Source organism: Mugil cephalus, chromosome 7 (genome assembly GCF_022458985.1).
Source record: "Mugil cephalus isolate CIBA_MC_2020 chromosome 7, CIBA_Mcephalus_1.1, whole genome shotgun sequence".
NCBI lineage: Eukaryota > Metazoa > Chordata > Actinopteri > Mugiliformes > Mugilidae > Mugil > Mugil cephalus.
Window position 1 is genome coordinate 5,452,376 of NC_061776.1, and position 22,408 is coordinate 5,474,783.

A 22,408-nucleotide genomic window follows, 5' to 3' on the forward strand; every position below is an offset into this window, starting at 1 on the left:
AGAACCACAGATGGAGGGAAAAAATGAAAGATGTATCACTCTGGCGCATTTTCCAAACCTCAGAAATTATACGAGTTTATTACAGATTGTTAATACCACTGGTTGATGGCAGTTTATTTAACTTGTTAATTATCTGTACAAAAAGAGATTCATTAAAACAGTTTAACCTTCTTAATGGAGTTGAATCACTTCTGTTTCAAGATTTAAAAGCATTGATATAATTGTGAAACGCTAATGTTTGGTTGAGTCTGGCTTCAGCTAACAGCTAAGCTAATTAAATAAACGAATAAATAAATTAAATGTATAATTACCAACTACTGTAAAAAAAAAAATCATTTTGAAAAAAAACATTTTGAAAGAAGCAAATTTTAAAATATTACCTTTCAGAAACTCCTCACCAGGCTTGTATTTTTCCTTCATTTTATATATATAAGACATAAGACACTATTTTTCTATCTCACATATGGGAAATTTCCTTGTCACGGTATATTTACAAAAATCTAATTTGAGAAAACATACAAAAAATAACAACACAACTGTACAATACTAAGTAAGATTGGTAAAATTGGTAAAATGTAGACAGTGAGGTTATAGTTTGTGTGAGATAAGGCAGTGTAAAAAAACATTTGTGCAGAAAAATCACTTTTAAAACAAAAATAAAGAAATACATGTAATATATAGCATCAATCAAGAGAGAACATATTACACCAGTTTTAAGATGCTGCATTGGCTCCTCGTGTTTTCCAGGATAGATTTTAAGGTTCTTTTATTGGTTTATAGAAGTCTTAATGGTCTTGGTCCCTCATATTTATCACATCTGCTTTTACCCCGGGATCCTCTGGTAGCGGCCTCCTAGTGTTTCCTAGAGTTTAGACAAAGAGGTATGAGGAGGCATCTTTACAGCGTCAGGGTCAACGTCTGTGGAACGAACGACCACAGGACCTCAGGGCTGCTCAGTGTTGATATCTTTAGCTTAGCTTTTAATCTTAAATGTCTATTTTAGCCTGATTTACATACGCTGGACTAACACTATATTTATTTAGTTTATTCATGTATTTATTGTTTAAATTGGTCTATCCAACGAATATTTTTATTCATTCATATTTTTATTTATTTCATTTTATTTGCTTACTACTTATATTGTTTGTTCTATGTGTAAAACATCTTGGGTTGCAGTTTCATTTGTATGTAAGGTGCTGTATAAATAAAGTTGATTTGATTTTGATCAGTAGAAAAAAAAAAAAGAAAGAAAAGTTGGCATAAGTTGTCGTCCATGTTTAACAGCCTGATTACAGTGGGAATAAAAGATCTGGACCCGGTTTGTCCCTGTTTGTTTCTGACAGAGGACACTAAGGTGAAGCTGGAGGACCGGAAGTGGTCCGGTAAGGAAACGATTCCCTGTCCTTTTTCCACCACCTGCTGCTCCCACAATTAAATTAAGGAACACACGTGGAGCCGCAAATTATGAGGAACTTACGAAGGACTTAAAGAAAATGTAAGGATTTTGATAAAAGACTCATAGAAGATACATAAAATATTCTTAGAAACATCAAAAGACAATTGGTTTGTTCAATGCTTCTTATTTTTAATTCTTTTGTCCACTGGGGACAAAGTAAAGTTTTCCTGAATCTGAATCACTGTGTACGTGCCCAGAGGAGTGACTCCTCTTTCTCCAGCTAGGATCTTTGTGGAAGGGGTGTGTGCTCGGGGGGAGGAGGAGGAGGGGGGAGGAGGAGGAGGGCGGTAACCACTGCGGCTCTTACTACGGTGTCTCACCCCCGTTACGCTCCACTCGTCTCGGATACTCGCGACAGGAGTCAGACCCTCAGACCGAAGCCTCCAGTCGAGCTGTCAGGCCGCAGACATGGCTGCCACGGCGGCTCCGAAGCGACAGGACACCCGCAAATTCTTCGAGAATCTGTCCGGGGAGGGAAAATCCATCGGGGTGCTGACCAGCGGTGGAGATGCGCAAGGTGAGGCCGGGTTCCATCATCGGACCGTGCGGTGATTAGATCCGAAATCACTTAGTTGTGGCTTATAAAAACTAACTTACGCCCTCCGTGCTGATTTATTTATTATTTAGTATTAACAGTTTCCTAATTGTGCTCATAATAGTCGCCTCATGTTTAATTTAACAATGTGACTGAAGCACAATAATGATGTCCGATAATGGACGTGTGGCAGCTCTGCGCTTCCTCCTGTAGGGGAAATAAAAAAAAAATACAATCAAGATGCAGGAAAAAATAAAAATATAATAAAAAGAAAGTTAATTTCCGGTTTATATATTATTCAGGATGCGTGTGCAAAGCATGTGAATGACTGTTATGCAACAGCTTCTACATATATCACATGGATGCTGGGTGTTTGCATTGAGGTCGTGTTAAGTTCTGATAATAATAATAATAATAATAATCGTGATCTTGCTGAAGACGAGTTTCAAAGGTTGAGCCAATATCAACAAGTGATGCACGGAACTGAACACTTTATATATTTAATTTAGCATCACAGTCACGAACCCTGCACCGTCTCTTCTCCCGGTTCTTCATCCACTGGCTTGTGCGTGTCGCCTCCAGAGATGTCGTTTAATTATCAGCTCTCTGGGGTCAGAATAATGTCTAATATATGGGGATATTTCTATCATTTGTGACCGAATTCACATTTACTTAATCTAAATTATATGCATTCAAATTTGACAAAAGCACAACATTATGTTATTTGTAGTAATTTCTCTAACGTAAGAAATGTATTTACTTTTAATAAAACATTCATATGTCACTATAGGTTGTTAAACACGTGTCTTGCTGCGCAGATGATGAGTGGTGACACTTAAACACACACACACACACAGACTTCCAGCTCGGTCTGAAAGAACAGGAATAAATTTGCTCTATTTCGGGGCTGGAGCTCTTATTCTTTAAGGAGAACTTCCACCGACTTCCTGTGACCTTGAGCGGCTTTATGCTTCCTGTCTGTGAGGCTACGTGAGGAGCAGCCAGTATGCAGTTATGTGTGAAATGAAAAGAGAAATTAGCGATAATTGGCTCTAAATGAATCCTTGAAATCTTCTCCTAATGATGTAAAACTACCGTTTGTGTGTTATATTACACAAATGAAGATTATTTTAAAGACTTTAGTGTTTTTATGTAATTTATAGCAACCAAGATGGTTTGTTTTCTAATTATTATTATTGTAATTATTATTATTTTATATCTAATCAAGTGTTTAATGTCTGCTAATGGTTTATCATTGTGTTGTCATATCAAGCAGTGCAGTAGGTTAAACCAAAGCCATAGTCAGCTGTTACATAACCCAGGGAGCCTCTGGGCTGCTGCTGTTTCAAGCTCTGCACTGATGATATGTTTATTTATTTATTTATTTATTTATTTATTCCTGGCTGCACCTGAGATGTAATTATAACTACGCCTCAAAACTAACTAATAATAACCACATAAATCCGGAACCGACCATCCTACAGTTTGTCACTTCCTGGAAAAACTGTATAAAAATGTTGATGACTCATCTTGCATTCCTGAATTTTTATGCCCCTCCCCCTTCAAAAAAAAATAGGCCTTAGGCAACATTTACATATCTTGAGTGCAAAGTGAAACTAAATTAAAAAATCTTGATATTAGCGAATATTGTTACTATAATGTTTAAGTAAATTTAGACTATTTTAGTTGTAAATAATAAATAAAATAATAACCATCTACTGTAAAAGAATTCATAAGATGACTCCAACATTTTGATAGAAGCCAATTTTAAAATATTACTTTTTGGAAACAGCGTCCACTGTGGCCAAATGTGGTAATTACAGGACAACAACTGAAATTTCATTATTATTTTTGATTTAAAATCTTACTTGCTTCTGTTCTTTAAAATTGTCATTCAAACTTAAAGATAGTTCAGTGTGGTCACATGCGTCTTATTATTCCTAAAACAACAAGTTCAATAAGCACTAAACAGCATAGAGAGGTACGACGATGAAACGCTAGTTCTGGTTCCTTTGCCCTTTTTTTGCTACATGCAGGAAAAAATGTGTATCAGGGCCAACAATCATAAACTAAAGATGAAAAGCTTGAAGGAGGACTTCTGGTTAATAATTAAGTGTTTCATTAATATGGTTATCAGTGCTAAAAAATACATAAACAACACTACACGAGGCAGAAATTTATACAAATATTCAAAAGCTTTAATTGTGGAAAAAATTCATTATTAGTCCCAGTTTGCCACGATGATGTTTGGCTCTGTTTTGGTTTCACCAGGTTATTGTTTTTAGTCGTTGTTACTGCAACATGTGCTTGTAGTTGACATGTAACACATGGAAAACTGGAGACATGGAAAAATCCTGTCTGTACGGTCGATTTAATGCAACAAAAACTAATCAGACGTGATAATAAACGGAATATTACAGGAGGTGTTACGGAGGTTGTGAAGATTCTACGATTTTCCGAGTAGAAAATCCGACTTTTGGGAACGTTGCGGTTGGAAATTCAGACTTCTGACTGAAAAATGGAACTCATACCATGCAGGAATAGTGGGCGGGGCTTGCTCAGGCAGCTGACCAATCAGAGCAGACTGAGTCTATTGGGTCTGAAAATATAGAAATATGCAGAAGTAGATATCATTCATTTCTGTTTCCTCTTCACGAACTTCGCAGGATGTTTCAGCCACAAGAGCAGCTCTGTTAACTTTACTGTGAGATTAAAGATGATTAACGAGGCGCATATTCCTACATGCACACACACACACAGTGAGCTGGAGATGTTTAGTCACTATGACAGACCTTTCCTCGGGGGAAAACATTAAACTGAGTTATTCCAAGAGCTCAGCTCAGCTGCTCACACACGGTAACTGTGGGATGAGAAATTATCATCGTTGTTACGCGTCACATGACACCTTTCATTTCACCGTATTAAAAATAATGTATAAAAAACATAATAATTGTGTAGTTGAAGCTCGCGTGGACCAATCAGAACCGTCCTGGTCCCGGTCTCTTAGCAACACCGGCTCGGTTAGCATGTGCAGCTAACAGCCTGAGGCCTGGCTGTTCCCCTCATGTTGCTTCGTCATGTCCTTTGTGCGACCTGCGTGATACAACCACAGTTTTGACTAAATCAAATATTAAACACAAAAAAGAAGCCGGACTGAATCCAGGAGGTTATATTTATATTATATTATATGTTGACGTCTTGTTATCGGACGTGGCTGGCGTTGTGTTTGTTTCATTTAATATCTGGTTTCATAATCTCGGTGTGTGTTCGTGTGCAAAGACAATAAATCTTATCCATCCGGTCCAATGGGAGCTCTTTACGACTGCTTATAATTTAGGAGGTTTATTAGTTTTCCCATGAAACCTTGAAAAGCTCCATTCTGTTGAACGTGGCCGCATCTAAAATCTGTCTGACCACCCCACAGTGGCTGGACTGATATTTTTATACATAACCTTTGCGAGGTAAAGTGTGGAAACACATCGTTTGTGTTGCACAGTGATCAAGGAGGAATGTGTGATTGCACGTTTGTTGCAGTTCTTTGCCGGAGAACGTGACGACGGTTGCTCTCGTGGTGAGAACCAGAGCGTGGCATCGCCTTCCAGGGAGTTAGTCACGTCCTGCACACATTCTGCAGACGAGCGCCGGTGAAAGGGCCGGAGCGTTCGCAGCATGTGGAGTGGGAGGAAGTCTGGATGTGAGAGGGCAGCGTGGGGTCACGCTCTGTTCTGTGTGTCATGTGTTTCCCACCGGCTCTGTGGCGCAATGGATAGCGCGTTGGACTTCTAGTCAGAGGCACTTGAGATGTCATTCAAAGGTTGTGGGTTCGAGTCCCACCAGAGTCGTTCTTTAGCTCTTGAACACGTAGTCAGGAGGAGGAGACGGAAAAACTCTGGACCTGGCATTCATTCTCCACTTTGTTCTTATTTTTGTTGTTTTTTAATGAATATTTATATACTATGTACATATAAATACTCTTCACTTTACGAATGTATTTGTTTATTATCATTATTATTATTTGGGTCACTACTCCTTTTAATTGCTGTAGTTTTTTAGTTTAACTATTATAAAATAGAATAGAAAACCTTTATTTGTCCCACAGTGGGAAAATAACAGTTTGCGCCAGTGTGTAGAAAAGTAACAAGAATAAAGAGCAGACTGTGTAATAGATAAAGTAGAATAGAATAAACAATTCTGGCATATATACAAAAAGTAGTGCAGATATTGCACAAGATAGTACACAGTACATTACACAGTACGGAACGTTATTCACAGTAGCGGTCGTGTCCTTTTTATAATATAATTAAATATGAGCATATTTTGTATCATTAGTCTTAAATTACATTTAATCCAGTCTGAAGTCCTGACGTCCATTCATTACCGCTTCATTTGCTTTTTGTTCAGTGCTTTGGTGCCATTTACAGTTAGTCCCAATGTAGTTCTCTATGAAATATAACTATTAGGAGTACACAGAAATAAAAGTACAAATGCAGCCTGGGTATCGTTAAGGTTTTATCCGACGGTGTCAGTGTTTAAAGAACGGAAAACTCTGGAAAACTTTGTCCAAAAACGGTGCCTTTTTATTTTTAAGGCATTCTGTGTTGTGCAAGATGCACTAAGAAATGAACCAATATAAACCAAACATATAAAACATATAAAACACATAATAAAAACAGCCGTGTATCAAACCCCAGCAGCGACACAGAGAACATGCCAAAAAAAATCATAAGATTTTAAAGTACTTTCAATAAACTTTCAGTTTCTAAGTGTAAAACAGCAGCTTTAACCTTTCAGCAGTTTTCCTGCAGAAAGATGAACATGTTAGTCGTTCAGACTGGATCCTCATTAGAATATGAATCTGTTAACACATTGGGCGTCTGTGGAGGTTCATTTTTAGTTCATTAGACGTGTGTTACACATTTTATTTGTTTTTCCTCCACAATTTTCCGGCACGGCCTCCTCACCGCTGCACATGTCTGAAATAAACGAATGAATGTTTGGACCTGTGTATTATTTGAATGCAAAGCGCTAATAATAATAATGAACATTTATAAATAGGACGAGTTTAATATAGAACACATAAAAACGTTGAAGGACCCTGTGCTAACACGTTTCTCCAGTCATTTCTTTGTAATGTTCAGTTACAGTTACTTATTTATAGTCTGGCTCCTCTTTTCAAACCCCCCGTTTCCTCCTGGAATCGTTAAAGATTGATCCGCTCTCAGTCTGCGTGCTGGGAAGTTATGTGCACGTCCTCTATCAGACGTCTCTTTTAATCGATCTGATAGCATCAGTCTCTCCTTTTTTGTTTTGTAGAAATAGAACCACTTAAATGCAGACTTCTAGTATGACTAAGTGCTCCTGCTGCGCTGTCTCCTCTCTCTGACCTCTTTAACTTTCCTGTATCTGTCTGCTGGTGTGTCTGGCTGTTGTCATGTTCCCTCTTCATGCTTTTAGTTAGAACCAGACTGATGTGAACCTGTCTCCATTCTTATTTTTTAAAACGGTTTGGAAGTAGAAGCTCTTCTAGCCCTTTAATCTTAAAGATTAAACCCGCCAGCTGTGTCTTTGTGTCTGTGTTTTATTGTGTGACCACTAACCCCCGTCTGTCTCCGTCTCCCTCTCCCAGGGATGAACGCAGCCGTCCGGGCCGTCGTCCGAATGGGAATCTACGTCGGAGCAAAGGTCTACTTCATCCACGAGGTGAGACGCGACTCGGCCTCGGGGGAGTCTGCAGCCTCTCTCAGACTCCGCACTGACCTAAACTGAAAGTGACAAGCCGCCTTTATTTGGCTGCGACTGGACTCAGAGGCCTGATATCACCCTGAACTCAGCTTAAATTCACCAGCCACAGGACGAGGACGTTACATCTCAGTCATCCAGGTCACGGTGCATCTAAAAAAACAAAAAAAAACAAAGCTGAAACAAGGACAACTGAGCCTGTAGATGTTTCATCTAAACCTGTCGTATTATTCATGCAAAGGTTGTGGGTTCGAGTCCCACCAGAGTCGCTCTTTAGCTCGTAAAAGCAGTAACATCCTCCACCACAAAGTTCTGCTCGGATACTCCCAGGAAGGATGCAGCCGGACACAGACTCCTCGTCCTCCTCTGAGCATCTGTCTCCAAAAAGTTTTACACCTTCAGTCTTCAGGCTCTGCTCCATTATATGTCTTTAGAGCACCATTCATTGGAAAAAAGAGGACATCTATTACCTACAGTACAACAGCCGGTAGTCATGTTGTTTCCTGATGAGTGACATCCACAGATGTTCTTATTTAAACCCCGACGCTCCACCAGTGTTTTAGAACTGCAGACTTGGATGAAACATCTTCAAGAAGCTCCTGTTGCCCTCGTTTCAGCTTATTTTTGGCTAAACTTACACAACATTCAGCACCAAGACTCGCTCACTCATCCTAGAAAAGCATTGGTGATACTGGTGACACACGGATCAACTATTAAAAGGATTTCCTCTTAGAGTGTTGTGCCGTCATGGAGGTTTTAAATTGAAAAAAAAAAAAATGCTCAAAAAAACAAAACATACGCTGCAGTTTAAACACAAGTTAGAACCTGTTGAGACTTTACTTCCTGCATGGCTTCATATTTTCTATGAAATTAAACGATTTCGCACACGGATCATTTACTGTGGAATTAAAACATTGATTGATATATTCTATTAACTCTAATTCTAATAATAATAAATAGTTGTGCAGCAGAACACAAAAGTTTATACAACTTTAAAAAGTAAAAAAAACTAAGAAAAAAAACAGGACTTAAATGTTTGAACTGTAGCACAAATAGAAAATAGCAACAAGTGAAATATGATACCTTTCAAAATAAAGGCATCATAACCAAACAGCAAGAACTAACCTACTGTACCTAGTAAATGTATTCAAAGTAATTCTCAAGTATGTTCCTGTTTTATATTTTAGTAATTATTAATTAAATCTCAGAGACTATTGATTCATTCATTCATTTATTCATTTTCTGTAACCGGAGCCTATCCCAGCTATCGTACTCATTTTAAAAATCCAATATTTTAGTATGAATCAGGTCTTCAGAGCGAACCCATCATGCATCACTCACAACCCTGCAAAGCTCCTTGTTGAGCATGGAAGCTGTTGTTAAGCTGCAGCCACTGGTAAAGCAGTTAACGTATCAGAAAAGGTCCGGGAGTCGTCGGCTATTGAATGTCGGAGGGCTTTAGAGGGGGCAGGACGCCACTGATGGCGGACAGACATGATCTGGTCTCATTGTGGATATAATTGGATTACCAGGGGCAGGCTTCATCCTTCAGCGGCTGCACTGTCACCCTCCCTCCATCAGCCTCGAATAAGCACTGGGCTGGAAGGAACGACAGCTGAGTGCAACGATGCCTTTATTTTCGGTTTGGTGCTTATCTGGTGGTTTGAATCTCTGAATACAAGGCTGCAGCTACAAAAACAGGAAATAAACCATAACCATAACTCACTTCTGTTGTTTGTTGCATCGTTGTAGTCACACTTCCCACGATTTGTTAATGTGCTTGCAGCTGATTCATTTTAATGGGCAGTTTGGGCTTCTACGTCAATTCGGCTACAGCCCAGACCCCAGAAAGACGCTAACGTCACAGCCTGAACAGCACCAGACATAGCTCAGAAATGTAACTGCAGATGTTTCTGCTTCAGTATTTCCGTCTGCTTCTCCATCTCCGTAATTTTCTAATTGATGGTTTTGGATCAATAAAGATGGAACATATGGGGGAAAGGTAAACTGAGGAAGTTCAGATACACAAACATTTGTACGACTCGTCTGTGGCACAAGTTTCAGCGAAAGTTTTAGTTGTTGAAAAGAGAAGCAGGAAGTCGAAATGAAAATGTCTGGTAAAAAAGACGTAGCGCCGACTAGTGTTTGGGTGGCATTGTTACAGAATCAGTCGCAGTCTTGTATAAAGTCAAAGTCAAAAGCCATACTTGAATAAAAGTAAAGATATCTTACTAGAAAATGACTTTGGTAAAAGTGAAGGAAAAAACAACCTTTCCCCTTCCTCTACACTAGCCTGTCTTGTTAGCCCCACTTTGATATTAGCTAGGTAGCTAATTAGCTTTAGCTGTCCACCTCCTACTCCATCCACAAATAGCTAGCTAACGTTAGCTGCGTTGTCCTGTGTGAGCTGCTCTTGGAACAGCCAGGCTAATCTCATGCTAACAATGATAATGTCAGTAGATAATGTTACCCGGATGTTACAGCTTGAGTGTGTTTCTTGAGATTTGCTGGTGCTGGAGTAACATGGTCGCCAGTCAAGTCATCAGACGCCATCATTGTCCTCGGCTTTTACAGCTAGGTGGACTAGGGATCAGGTGTGGAGTGGTCCCTGTTTGCACTCGCGCCTAACACGATTAACCAGTGATCTGCCTTTTGCTGTCCGTGATGCAACATTATTGGCCACCGAAACAAAAACCAAAAAATATGGAAAAATTAAAATGTGGTAAAGTTAAAGTTGACTGAAATCCAAATAAAATACTTACGTACAGTAACAAAGTATTTTTAGTTCCTTATTATCCTTCTGAGACCCTGCGTCTTCATAGGGGGACATTGAGTTTGAGGTTTTATTTCAGCTTATACTGTTTCATTTAGACCCATTGTCCTCATTAGTTAGTGGACACTTTAGTCTGCTATCGAGTGGTAACAATGCATCAGTTGGTAAAAACATGACAGTGGGCATTTCATCAGATTCATCCTACAGACAAAACCCCATCAAATTCTATAACTTATTTATTTATGCTTATTAACATTTCTAGTTTGATATGACCTGCAAATTCAGTAAATTGTAATAGCAATGAGGTACAACCTCGCTAATTATCAAGTATCCGTTTGAAGACGTTAGGACATCAATTTGTTCGCAATTCAGGTTTTGCTCAGCCACATTCAGGTATAAACTGTTTTATATTTTGTCACACATTGGTGACTTTATTGTAATGTAAATAATGAAATAATCCCAGTGTCCACATATGAGGACATAGTTTGTTTTTTTCAAAAACTACTACTTTCGTGTTGAAAAAATATGCTTATTTTTTATACTTCTTAGGTCCTACTGATGCCAGTACCTTGAAGAAATTAAACATGCATAGCAAATAAAAGCTCGGGTGCACAAGTATAAATGAGTTGCACCAGTGTAGGCGTAGGAAATGTATGTAGGTTACGGACTCTATGTCCCACGGTGCCTTCAATGAGCCTTTAGTCTTTTACATAACAACAAAGACAAAGTTCTGTTCTCATAAATGTTCATGTGTCATAAATCATTCTAAATTCAGTTTCACTGTCGTGTTTCATCAAGTTATCACCAATGCTTCCCCTCATATCTCCACCCAGGGCTACCAGGGGATGGTGGACGGCGGAGATAACATCAAAGAGGCGTCGTGGGAAAGCGTCTCCAGCATGCTGCAAGTGGTGAGCAGAGCTTCCTGCTGCTGTTAGGCATCAGTGTCAATATTCACAATAATAATAACCCCACCAGGACCAGAAAAGGCCTCAATCTGGCTGGCTGACCCGTTTAAAAGGGGGAGTTTTTAATGTAGATGTTGAGAGGTGGTGGTGGTGGTGGTGGTGTAAACCTTTGACAACCACGTGAACTCTTGATGTGCTGGTTTCACTCTGGTTGAAGTGCATGTTTAATGGTTCTGTTTATAGCAAGTAAGAAAACTCACACAGAAATGGAAGAAATCGGAAATTTACAGTTGGAAACATTTGATTTAATATTTATCATCTTTCATATCAGAATTACGATGAAACCCCATCATTGTTTAGATGCATGCAGGTACATATCAACCCCGACGGCAAATTAAATGAGCCTTTTTATTATTTCAGTGTATTAATCAATGTATTCATTAGAGGTGGGTATTGGCAGATACTTCACGATACGATACGTATCACGATATTTGAGTCACGATACGATACATTATTGTGATATTATGATATTGCGATATATTGCAAGATTCTGCATAGTTCACTGAGAAATTTTAAATGCAGCTTAAAATACACGTTGTATATACGTACATCAAGTGATAGCGATAAATCATTAGACAAATTGAGTCAAATAACAATATTAATCCAAACGATTCTTTCCAATTTATTGCACTGGTACAGAAAAAGTGGTGGTGGTGGTGGCGGTGTGGAAGTCGTTCACAATCGGCCCAAAAAATGACCTTTTTCTTTTAAAATTGATATTGTTATGGAAGAAAAAATATCAAGATATATTGCCATATCAGTATTTGGCCCTGAAAATCATGTCCAGATGTGACTAAGTACAAATAGATTTTCCGATTCCCAATTTACAGTTCAATGTCTATGTCAGCCCCTATTATGTTTTACTATATTATTAGAATTAAAATTATATTATTGCAACAAAACATGAATAGATAGGTGCCTTATTAAATAAAATGAAAACGTAAATTAAAAGATATGTTTCAGCAGAGCCACTTGATCCATGTTGAACACAAACAAGAAGTCATCACAGATTTAGCTGAGTAAAGATGGTAACATCTGTGTTTCTCAGGGCGGTACGGTCATCGGCAGCGCTCGCTGTAAAGAGTTTCGTACCCACGAGGGCCGACTGAGAGCTGCACACAACCTGGTGACGCGCAGCATCACCAACCTGTGTGTGATCGGTGGAGACGGCAGCTTGACCGGAGCCAATCTGTTCAGGGAGGAGTGGAGCGGCCTGTTGAGTGAGCTCGTCCAGCAAGGTGATCGCTAACTTCGAATATGATACGAGTCTAAGAGGCCGTAGCCTGACCTGTGCCTCCTCAGAAATATAACTACGCAAACGCAGAGTGCAAGAGAGTGTGATTGGTCCTGGTAGTAGCATGGTTCTTCAGTATTTCCAGCTGCTTCTCTGATAGCGTTTACAAGCTAGAGAGTTAGAGATGTTTTGCCTCCAGTTGCAGATGTAAAAGGATTTGGAGTGATGTGAATTCGTTTCCCTCCAGGTCGGATCGATGAGGAGGCCGCCCGCAGTAACTCTGTGCTCCACATCGTCGGCATGGTCGGCTCCATCGACAACGACTTCTGCGGCACCGACATGACCATCGGCACCGACTCCGCCCTGCACCGGATCATCGAGGTGGTGGACGCCATCATGACCACCGCTCAGAGGTGAATAAATCTTCCCTGCAGCCAGTCACAGATGTTTTTTTCTCTTAGAGTCCTGTCCTGAGTTTCTCTGTTTCTGTTTGAACAGCCACCAGAGGACGTTTGTGTTGGAGGTCATGGGGAGGCACTGCGGGTAGGTGCTATTCTTCTTGTGTGGAAAACAAACACCTGCAAAATATATGTGTTATACATGGATCCGTCACAACTTAGCATCACGTGGTTAAGGTGTCGACAGATAGAGACGTGTCACCTTTAAGTTACCAGAGTTTCTTCACAGTTCTTTAAGAAAACAAGAAAGGGAATCCAGATCTGTGTTAATTTGGCTGATATCTCTCTACCACATGAACTTATCCAGCTCCAGACATCTTAAGTATTTGACCGGCACCACGCAGCCATCTAAACAGGTTTAGGGTTGATCCACGTCCTCATTGCCTAGAGGATGCACGCAAAACTGCGACTCTGGTGGGACTCGAACCCACAACCTTTGAATTACATCTCAAGTATTTGACTAGAAGTCCAACGCGCTATCCATTGCGCCACAGAGCCACCTGTTACATGAAGTTGACACACACTGACACACACATCTCACTGTCTATACTGTGTAACAGGACCTCAGAGGCCCCCACTAACGTCCTGTTGCCACAGGACACCCAGGACCATGTCCATTCTCTGATGACTCACAACTGGTTTGGAGGCAGACTAAGTCTCAAATACCAAATTGCAAATTTATGCAGAATTGCAATCATTTATTTGCATATTTTCTTGTGAAGCATATTTTCTGCTGGAATGTGTGCTCGCTACACAACAAATATATAATACATACTGAAGAAAACATTTATTATACAGCACCAGTATCTTCTAGTATAGTTGGTCAGAGCTTTATCCTACAGCAAGATAATGACCCTAAACTTTAGTCCAAGCTGCACCAGAACTACCTCAGGATAAAAACAACATGGAGTGGACCACGGCCCAGTCTCTAGACTTTAACCCCATGGAGCTGGTTTGTGATGAACTGGACAGAAGAGTGAAAGCAAAGCTCCCTACAAACAAGAGACACACATTTCAGGGAACTTGTGCAACAAAATTAGGAAGAAAAAATATTTGGTTTCTATTTTAGAAAGAAACAATGTCACAAGTGTGTTCACGTGTTAAATCACACAAAGATGGCGACTATGATGAGTCAAAGTTCAGTTTTTATTTGGTCTATGATTTCATTTCAGAGTAAAACGAGACATTAAACTGCTACATTTCAATAATAACAAGAAAGAATTATTGTGTGTTCTTAAACTGTTGTGTAGTGAATACTGTACGTGTGTGTGTTCAGATACCTGGCCCTGGTCAGTGCCCTGGCCTGTGGAGCCGACTGGGTTTTCATCCCAGAAATGCCTCCTGATGACGGCTGGGAGGACACCATGTGTCAGAAACTCTCTGAGGTAACACACACTGAATCATCAACGTGTCCGTTAAATAATATTAATAATAATAATAATGATAATAATAATGCACATGATTATTTATTGTTTAAAACTTCTATTTTAAAAGATTCTGCTTCAGTTTTTAACAAAGATTTGTTTCCAGATGATACCTCATCTTGTTTGACTGAGTCTTTATTGCACAGAAGCAGGGCTGTTTCAAGACAGTCTGGGGCCCCGGGCAAGGGGCACCTTAGAGGCCCCACCCCCCCCACCCCCGACTAATGCTCAGAAATATGAAGCATTTAGTTTCACTGTCCACTTGCGACGACCCTGCACAGGAGGCAGTTGCATTTTCAAATAACTGTAAACACTGGGAACTCCAGCGTAAGTTACTGGTGTTCATAAGCGACTGAACATGTTTAGGTTTAGTCCCCAATAGAGGACGTCGGAAAAGTTTGCGTACGGGGAAAAACAATCCAGATGAAATCACATCCAGTACTGAAAGTGAACCGTTGTTCTTTGCTTCTGGAGGTTTCACTGGATGGTGACAGCTGAACCATGTGCTATGAGCTAAACTTGGACTCAGGAGCACCTGGAGGGTTTATTCCTGTACAAAAGCCACGACTCTGGTGGGACTCGAACCCACAACCTTTGAATGACATCTCAAGTGTCCGACTAGAAGTCCAACGCGCTATCCATTGCGCCACAGAGCCTCCTGGGCCATATCTGATCACTGGACTATTCCTCTACAGCAGGGGTGCCATGTACAGAACATTATGATCTCAAGGGGCCAGACCTTCAAATAATGACAACTTCAAATGTCTCCCTTTGTTTTAGCACAAAGAAGTACATCATGAAAGCGTTTACATTTAATGAACTGCACTATTACAAAATCTTTTATGAACAACCAGATGTTTCTTAAGAAAAAGAAGTGCAATTTCTGTATGTCTCAATGACAGTGTTGTGTCCACAGCTCTTACTAAAATTGTGTGAAACGTAGGAAAAGCAGTTACTTTAATTGGAAAATTTGCAGTTAATGTCTTCAATGTAATTTTTGCACTTTGCAAATTCATCCCGCGGGCCAGATTGGACCCTCTGGCGGTCTGCTTTTGGCCCGCGGGCCGCATGTTTGACACCTGTGCTCTACAGTGTACTCACAGAACGCCTTCCTGCAGCTCGGATGTGGTCATGTTAAACAATAATGACCATGATCCTTTTGTCCCAGAGGGAGAACAAGTCTTCCTGCTGCACCCCAATTATTTTGGAGCATACCCTCACAATTTTCTTCAAGTTTTTGTCTTTTACACTCATGCCATTGAACCAAGAAATGAATGAAAAAGTTAAAAGACTTTCATTAAAAGGGTTCAGCCTTATGAGAAGATGAATCCTTTGTTGTCCTTTTTTGGTAATCACCTCTCTATTCACATCAAACTTTAAGTCAAAGACAGTCCCCAAGTATTTTTTTGGATAATTGGATATTTACGTGCAGGATAACAGATTCGACAGGATAAAGTTAAAGTTGTGTAGTTTTGCAGACGTCAAGGAGGTTTGTCTTTATATAAAAAGTATAAAAAAAAAACAAAAACATCCAAACGTGGCGTGAATCTGATTATTTTTTTTGTTGTTGTTATGCAGATTATGTACAAATCAAACTGAACAAGGCTTATTTTCATCTGATTTACATTTAATTATTTTTGTTGTGTAGACTGAACATTCAAGCTGGTTTGAATGGCGGGACTTGAACTCACCTGTGAGAACCAGCAACTCTGGTCTGAATTCGATGTACATTTGATTAGTTTTTGTCGTGTAGACTCACTCACATAAAATTAAACCATCAAAACAGGGTTAGGGTTGATCCACGTCCCTTTTCTCCCCCAGAGGATACGAGCAAAACTGCGACTCTGGTGGGACTCGAACCCACAACCTTTGAATTACATCTCAAGTGTTTGACTAGAAGTCCAATGCACTATCCATTGCGCCACAGAGCCAGGTGTCCTGGTGCATTGAGTTCAAACAGCAGATTCATTAGATTATATAGATTTTTTGCTAAACAACAGTGTTAACATGCCTTTTCCAAGAGATTTGATGAGCTCAGTTTGTTTTATTATCGCCCAGAGTCGATCTCGAGGTTCCAGGTTGAACATTATCATAGTCGCTGAAGGAGCCATCAACAGACAAGGACAACACATAACCTCTGATTTTGTGAAGGATGTGAGTAGAGCTCAGTCTCAGACTGATGCAGAGGGGAACCAGAAGCTGGACCGGCTGGTGGACACCAACACGTCAGACCGACAAAGTTCTTACAAAAGTCCAGACACTTGCCACATTCTACAAGAACTTTCTATTTATCACTTTCACAGGAAAGTTTTGTTCAATGACGTCACCTCTCGAGGGAGTTCCCAAAGCTTTTATGGAGAAGGTCGTACAACTTTATTGGAAGTAAATAGTTCCATTTGAAAGGAAAGGAAGCATTTCATTTTAGAATCTCTTTTTGTTGGGATCTTGTGCATATCTGGTCATATATCATGATGAATTTTGCCTTTACAGGGTCTTTAGTTGATTATGATCATTATAAAACACAGCAAATCAAATATTTTAGGAAAATAAACCTGCTTTTATTAACTAATTGCAATACAAAAAAAAAAGTCGATAGTGCAAAATAAGAAAAAGGAACAAAAATATAAATGTAACAATGTAAATAACAAAACAACAATATAATGGAAATTAAAGTCAGATGAGCAAAATAAGCAAACAAAAGAGAAACTGTAACAAAAGTATCGATTTCATCACGCAAGTATCGATCTGATACCGATACTGGCCTTGTTATGGATACTACTGATATTTAGATCGATACACTGAGCTCTACTTTCATGTATGAGAGATGAAAAGCATTCAGAACATTTATTCAACTTCTTAGTTTACACAAACTAATAACGTGGCAGAGCTGGATGTGAATTGAAAGTCTTCTGTTTAGCTGCTCATGTGAAGCTTCTCCCTAAAATGTGGCAAGTGTCTGTGTTTAGAGACAAAGGCGGCGACCAACTAAAAGTGTCTTAGCCTGTCCTCCGTCCTCAGGTTCCAGCTTCAGGCAATGCAAAACCTTTCTCTGTCATGTTTTCAAATGCCTGTGCTTCTTCATTGTCCCTCTAGAACCGCGCCGAAAGGAAGCGGCTGAACATTATTATTGTAGCCGAGGGCGCCATTGATAGCCACAACAAGGCAATAACTCCTGATTATATCAAAGATGTAAGTACAGAAGAGGGGGAGGCCAGTGGAGGCATGGCGGACCTGCACCCTCTCCTTCAGACGCATGGACCCCTTGTTTTTTTGTTTTTTTTTATTTTTTATTTCACGGTTCGACGTTGGTTTCCTTGAGCACGCCGTACACATTTTACATCTCGTGTGTAGTTTCTGTTTTCCATCCTTTCCAATCCCCATTTTCACTGTGCACTCTAAGCCTTCAGTTCACTCTGCATGCACGTTATTTGGCACTCGCTAACATGACAGGAGACGTTTTGCATGATTTCCCCATCTGTTTGACACTGTTTTTTTATTTTTTCCATTGTTTTCTTTTTAAGATAGTCTCATAATACGTAGTTAGACCCTTTAAATATGCTCTTCACACACTATATTCCTGGCATTAATTAATAATCCTGGCCCTCCAGCTGGTAGTGAGCCGCTTGGGCTTCGACACCAGGGTCACTATCCTGGGTCACGTGCAGAGAGGTGGGACCCCCTCCGCCTTCGACAGGATCCTGGTAAGCCTCGATCCCCTGCACCCCTACATCATTTAATATTTTATCCAGTTCTTATATGCATACCTTTACATGACTTTGCCAGGCGAGCCGTATGGGCGTGGAGGCCGTGCTGGCGTTACTGGAGGCGTCTGCCAACACCCCGGCCTGCGTCGTGTCTCTGGTTGGCAACCAGGCCGTCCGACTGCCGCTCATGGAGTGCGTTCAGATGGTAAGTGTTGGTTCGCAATTTGATTCACCGCCACTAAATATTGGCTTTACCGTTTTCCCTTATAACAGAGTATTAGTCACATTCGTTTTTAGCATGTACGTGTTTTCCATGGCATTAAAAAAAAGCAGCAGTGGCAGTAACAACTCCAACCCTCAACATTTTGCTGTTGTTACTCTAAACCTTTTCTAAGACAGTCACAGGTCATGGTTGAGTTCGAGCAAAAACAATAACCGAGAGGCCTGTCCAGGTCTAAATCAATGACTGTATATACTATGGACAAACCTTTCATGAAGCCTGAAGCGGTCGCTATGTTGGATTAGCTTTACTCCGTCCCCATAGGGATACTACAAATATATATTATTAAATTGATAAATAAGAGTGGCAGCAGCACACGGGCAGATTCCTCCTCCTCAGAGCGCTACCAATTTATGATACGTTTCCTCACAACTGACCAGCAAACTAGAAAATGAACAAATGGGTACAAAATGTTTGTGTTTCTTGAATTTGAAGTTTTTTTTCCGTTTGTTCATCAGACCCAAGAAGTGCAGAAGGCCATGGACGAGAAGAAATTTGAGGAGGCGGTCAGACTGCGCGGCAGGTATTTACAAAGTTCCACCATTTTGACGCGATTAAGTGGCTGAAATCTTTCTGAAATGTGCTTACGGTCACATTTAAAAGCTGTACATAAAGCTGGAGGCAAAACAGAGGGAAGCTTGAGGCGAACACTGTCACTGTCAACCATGAAAATGTTGTTTTACTGTATTTTAGAGGCCAAGCAGAAGTTGCATTTACTACGTTACCACAGTGGTTCCACTTACTTCTTGTAATATCTTTGTTGGAGAGGCTTCACTTGGTAAAGACAGACCCTCTGTGTTTGTATGGAAAAAAGTCATCGTCCATTCTTGCCAAAACAGTCCGTTGAAATATGCTAACCAGCCGTTTACAAGCTATAGTGTTTGAGATGTTTTGCCTCCAGCTAAGCCCCGCCCCTCAAAAAACGTCACATTGTTTACAAACTGTGAAGGGGTCTATTGATTTCCACTTAACTCTGAACACTTTCTCTCCAGCTGAACTCATCAGAATTAATTTCTACACTGGTTAACCTTCATTGTTCACACTTTTGTAATCTGTGCAGGAGCTTTGAAAACAATCTGACCACCTATAGACTCCTCTCCTACCGCAAGGCAGACTCTGAACTTCCAAATGTAAGTAGTTCCACAACAAACAAAACAGAACAAAAAAAACAAAAAACAAAAAAAACACCAAAAACATCACAATACTTAAAAACCAGTAAAACCCAACAGATCACAGTTTTAATTCTCCTAATGTGTCTTTCCCCCCAGCTGCTCTTGAGATTTGTACATTAGCTATAAGGTACTTCCTGGCCAGGTGCATTGTGGGTGCTGCAGTCTTTTTGTGACACTAACAAGCGTCTGTTTTTCTGTAACTGTTTGTCCCGAGGGAGAGGAGCAGGAGGCGGGGGACGGAGAGCAGCTCCATGTATGTGATGAGTAATGAGCGGGCTCTAGGTCGGCTTCTGACTCAGGCGTAGTTCACACGAGGAGCTTTTTAGGAACTAGTCTAGACCTTTTTATTCTGATCCATCTTCCCACTCACATCAAATTCCTCAAATGCTGAGATAGAATTTGAAAGCGTGTGATTTTTTCTGAAGGACTAATACCTAAAAATACAAGCTACTGAAACGAGGGCAACTAGACTTGAAGAGTTTCTTGAGGATATTTGATCCAAGTAGCTGCTCTGTTTCTAAATGGATGGTGGGAAGTTTAAGTGATTAAGGTCTGTTACCAACCAGATACTCAACTATAATTGGAGAAATCTGTGCTTCTTCCCCAGTGAAGGCTCCAGATCAGCCATAATATTGAAACCACAAACAGGAGAAGTAAATTGAAACCACAAACTTGTGACAACTCAGTGTTCTGCTGGGAAACTTTTGGACCTGGTATTCATTCCTGAGGATGTTACTTAGACCTGTAGCCCCTACCTAGACAAGACCAGACCCCCCACCCCATAGCAATAACACCACAGGACAGAAGCCCCATGTCCATTCTCTGATGAGTCACAACTGTTTAGGAGGCAGAAGAAACACAAAGAATGTCTCTAATTCTGAATAGATGCACAACATCTGTCTTCTCCAGCTAAAATATGGACATTGTGTTCCTCTAAAGGAGCGTCCCTTGTGCTTCGGGTGCATTTAAACCCAAATTTCCACCAGTCTTTTAGAACCGAAGAAGCTACTTGGGTGAAACGTCTTCGGGAACTCAACATTTTTTGGGACGTCCAACGACCTGGATGACCGAGAACCTTCACGGGCCGTAGGGTTTATTTCCCAGACAAGTGTTTATCCGGTAACAGTGCCACAAAACGACAGCGTCAGCGCTCGTTACCCGTCGTCCCGTCTGTCTGTCTGCCCCTGGCTTATTCGTCCGTGGCTTTTGCTTAGAAGTGCACGGAGAAGCATCAGTGCTGCAGTGCAGGCGTGCTGTCGAGGACGAAAGCAGAAATCTGCTTCAAATAGTAGCCTCCTTAAATCCCTAAAGGGAGTCGTCTGTCTCATGACTCAAACTGGACAGGCTCCATGCTGTCTTTGGTACAAAGGGTTAGTGGATGCTGATGTCCTCTTGTAAATCTGGTATCTGCTCAACTTTAATAAAGTTAGGAGTTATTGGCTCATTCAAATCGAACTCATTTCTGTGCACATATTTTAGCATTTTAGCCCGGACTCTGCAGATATTGAGGTTTGACACTCTAACCTTACAAGGGAGCACAGTAGTCCATGGGTTCCTGTCCATTTTGAGATTCTCTGTTCTCAGTCCCGACCCTGACATTGCAGTCTCTGCCATTGAGTGTATGTATCCTGCGTTCACACGTGGACTGCATACACTCAAGTACAGGGGCTTGTTTTGAAATTCGGTCTTGATGATTGACGTTAAACTAAGTTTCTTGCTGGGGATTATTTGCTTGATCTTCAGCGGCTGCTTCGCTGCATCTTTTAGCAGCATGTGGCTCCTTGCATGTTAGGCCTGGCTTCTTGGCAGCTAACGGGACGTGGATGACATTTTTTTTAAGGCAGCGAGGGCTAAAAAGTTGCTGATATACCATCGTCCTCAAACATGCCTTGTTTGTACACTGAATGCAAGAGTCAACGCCGAAATGTGACAAAGCTTGGAGGCGTTGTGACATAAGGCCTTACTGTACATGTCCAAGAGCCAAGTTTTGCTTCCTCTGCTGTGTATTTACTGGATTTCTAAGCGTTATCCGTGTGTGACTGGCTCTCTCCGCCCCCACAGAGCTCCTTTAACGTGGCGGTGTTGAACGTCGGCGCTCCTGCAGCAGGGATGAACGGCGCCGTGCGTGCCGCTGTCAGAGTGGGAATCACCGAAGGACACAAGATGTTTGCGGTCAGCGACGGCTTTGAGGGATTCCACAAAGGACAGGTGAGCATATGCAATACACTTTTAAAGGTTCAGGAGGAGATTATTTATTTTTGGGTGCACAAAATTTTTTTGTTGTTGTTTATGGGGACTTTATTCGATGTGTTATGTGTTCACCTTTTTTTTCTCTCAGTAAAACATGTTGCCAATTTAAAAAATGAGGAATAAAGCAGTTTAATGATGCTGTACATGTTGCATCATATATTTTTTAATAGGAATTTAAGTGTAAAATAAGGTCACTTTATTAGGTTGTTAATTGGGTATGCAGCATTCCTAGGAGGTCATTTAACTGACACGTGGCTTCTTAATATACTCATTCATTCCTCATCCGCTAATTGCATGCAAGTCTTCCACAGTAGCACCAGCAGTAACTTGATCAGTAGCAGTAGCTCAATCAGTAGCTCTATCAGTAGCTCTATCAGTAGCACTAGCAGTAGCTCGATCAGTAGCTCTATCAGTA

General features: G+C 40.6%; 1 protein-coding gene and 4 non-coding genes across 8 annotated transcripts in view; 2 read left to right on the forward strand and 3 right to left on the reverse strand.

Moving 5' to 3' along the window:
- Positions 1-1,739: 1,739 nt before the first annotated feature.
- The window catches only part of LOC125010337 (ATP-dependent 6-phosphofructokinase, platelet type-like), a 33,580-nt gene continuing 12,911 nt past the window's right edge, over positions 1,740-22,408 (forward strand). The window contains exons 1-13 of one of the 4 annotated variants that reach the window (XM_047588891.1): positions 1,740-1,973; positions 7,618-7,691; positions 11,337-11,414; positions 12,520-12,709; positions 12,953-13,118; positions 13,204-13,248; positions 14,440-14,548; positions 16,646-16,741; positions 18,196-18,288; positions 18,371-18,496; positions 19,030-19,094; positions 19,632-19,701; positions 21,805-21,951. In XM_047588891.1, coding sequence (XP_047444847.1) covers positions 1,865-1,973; positions 7,618-7,691; positions 11,337-11,414; positions 12,520-12,709; positions 12,953-13,118; positions 13,204-13,248; positions 14,440-14,548; positions 16,646-16,741; positions 18,196-18,288; positions 18,371-18,496; positions 19,030-19,094; positions 19,632-19,701; positions 21,805-21,951 — 1,368 coding nt within the window. In that variant the 5' untranslated portion in view covers positions 1,740-1,864. Of the gene's footprint in view, positions 1,974-7,617; positions 7,692-11,336; positions 11,415-12,519; positions 12,710-12,952; positions 13,119-13,203; positions 13,249-14,439; positions 14,549-16,645; positions 16,742-17,680; positions 17,777-18,195; positions 18,289-18,370; positions 18,497-19,029; positions 19,095-19,631; positions 19,702-21,804; positions 21,952-22,408 lie in introns of all 4 variants that reach the window. The other 3 variants (XM_047588890.1, XM_047588889.1, XM_047588888.1) reach the window with 3 other exon arrangements.
- trnar-ucu lies at positions 5,740-5,833 on the forward strand. Its single transcript has 2 exons — positions 5,740-5,776; positions 5,798-5,833. It is a non-coding gene; the product is annotated as a tRNA-Arg (tRNA).
- On the reverse strand, positions 13,570-13,661 carry trnar-ucu. Its single transcript is given in 2 exon segments — positions 13,570-13,605; positions 13,625-13,661. It is a non-coding gene; the product is annotated as a tRNA-Arg (tRNA).
- Positions 15,152-15,243, reverse strand: trnar-ucu. Its single transcript is given in 2 exon segments — positions 15,152-15,187; positions 15,207-15,243. It is a non-coding gene; the product is annotated as a tRNA-Arg (tRNA).
- Positions 16,427-16,518, reverse strand: trnar-ucu. Its single transcript is given in 2 exon segments — positions 16,427-16,462; positions 16,482-16,518. It is a non-coding gene; the product is annotated as a tRNA-Arg (tRNA).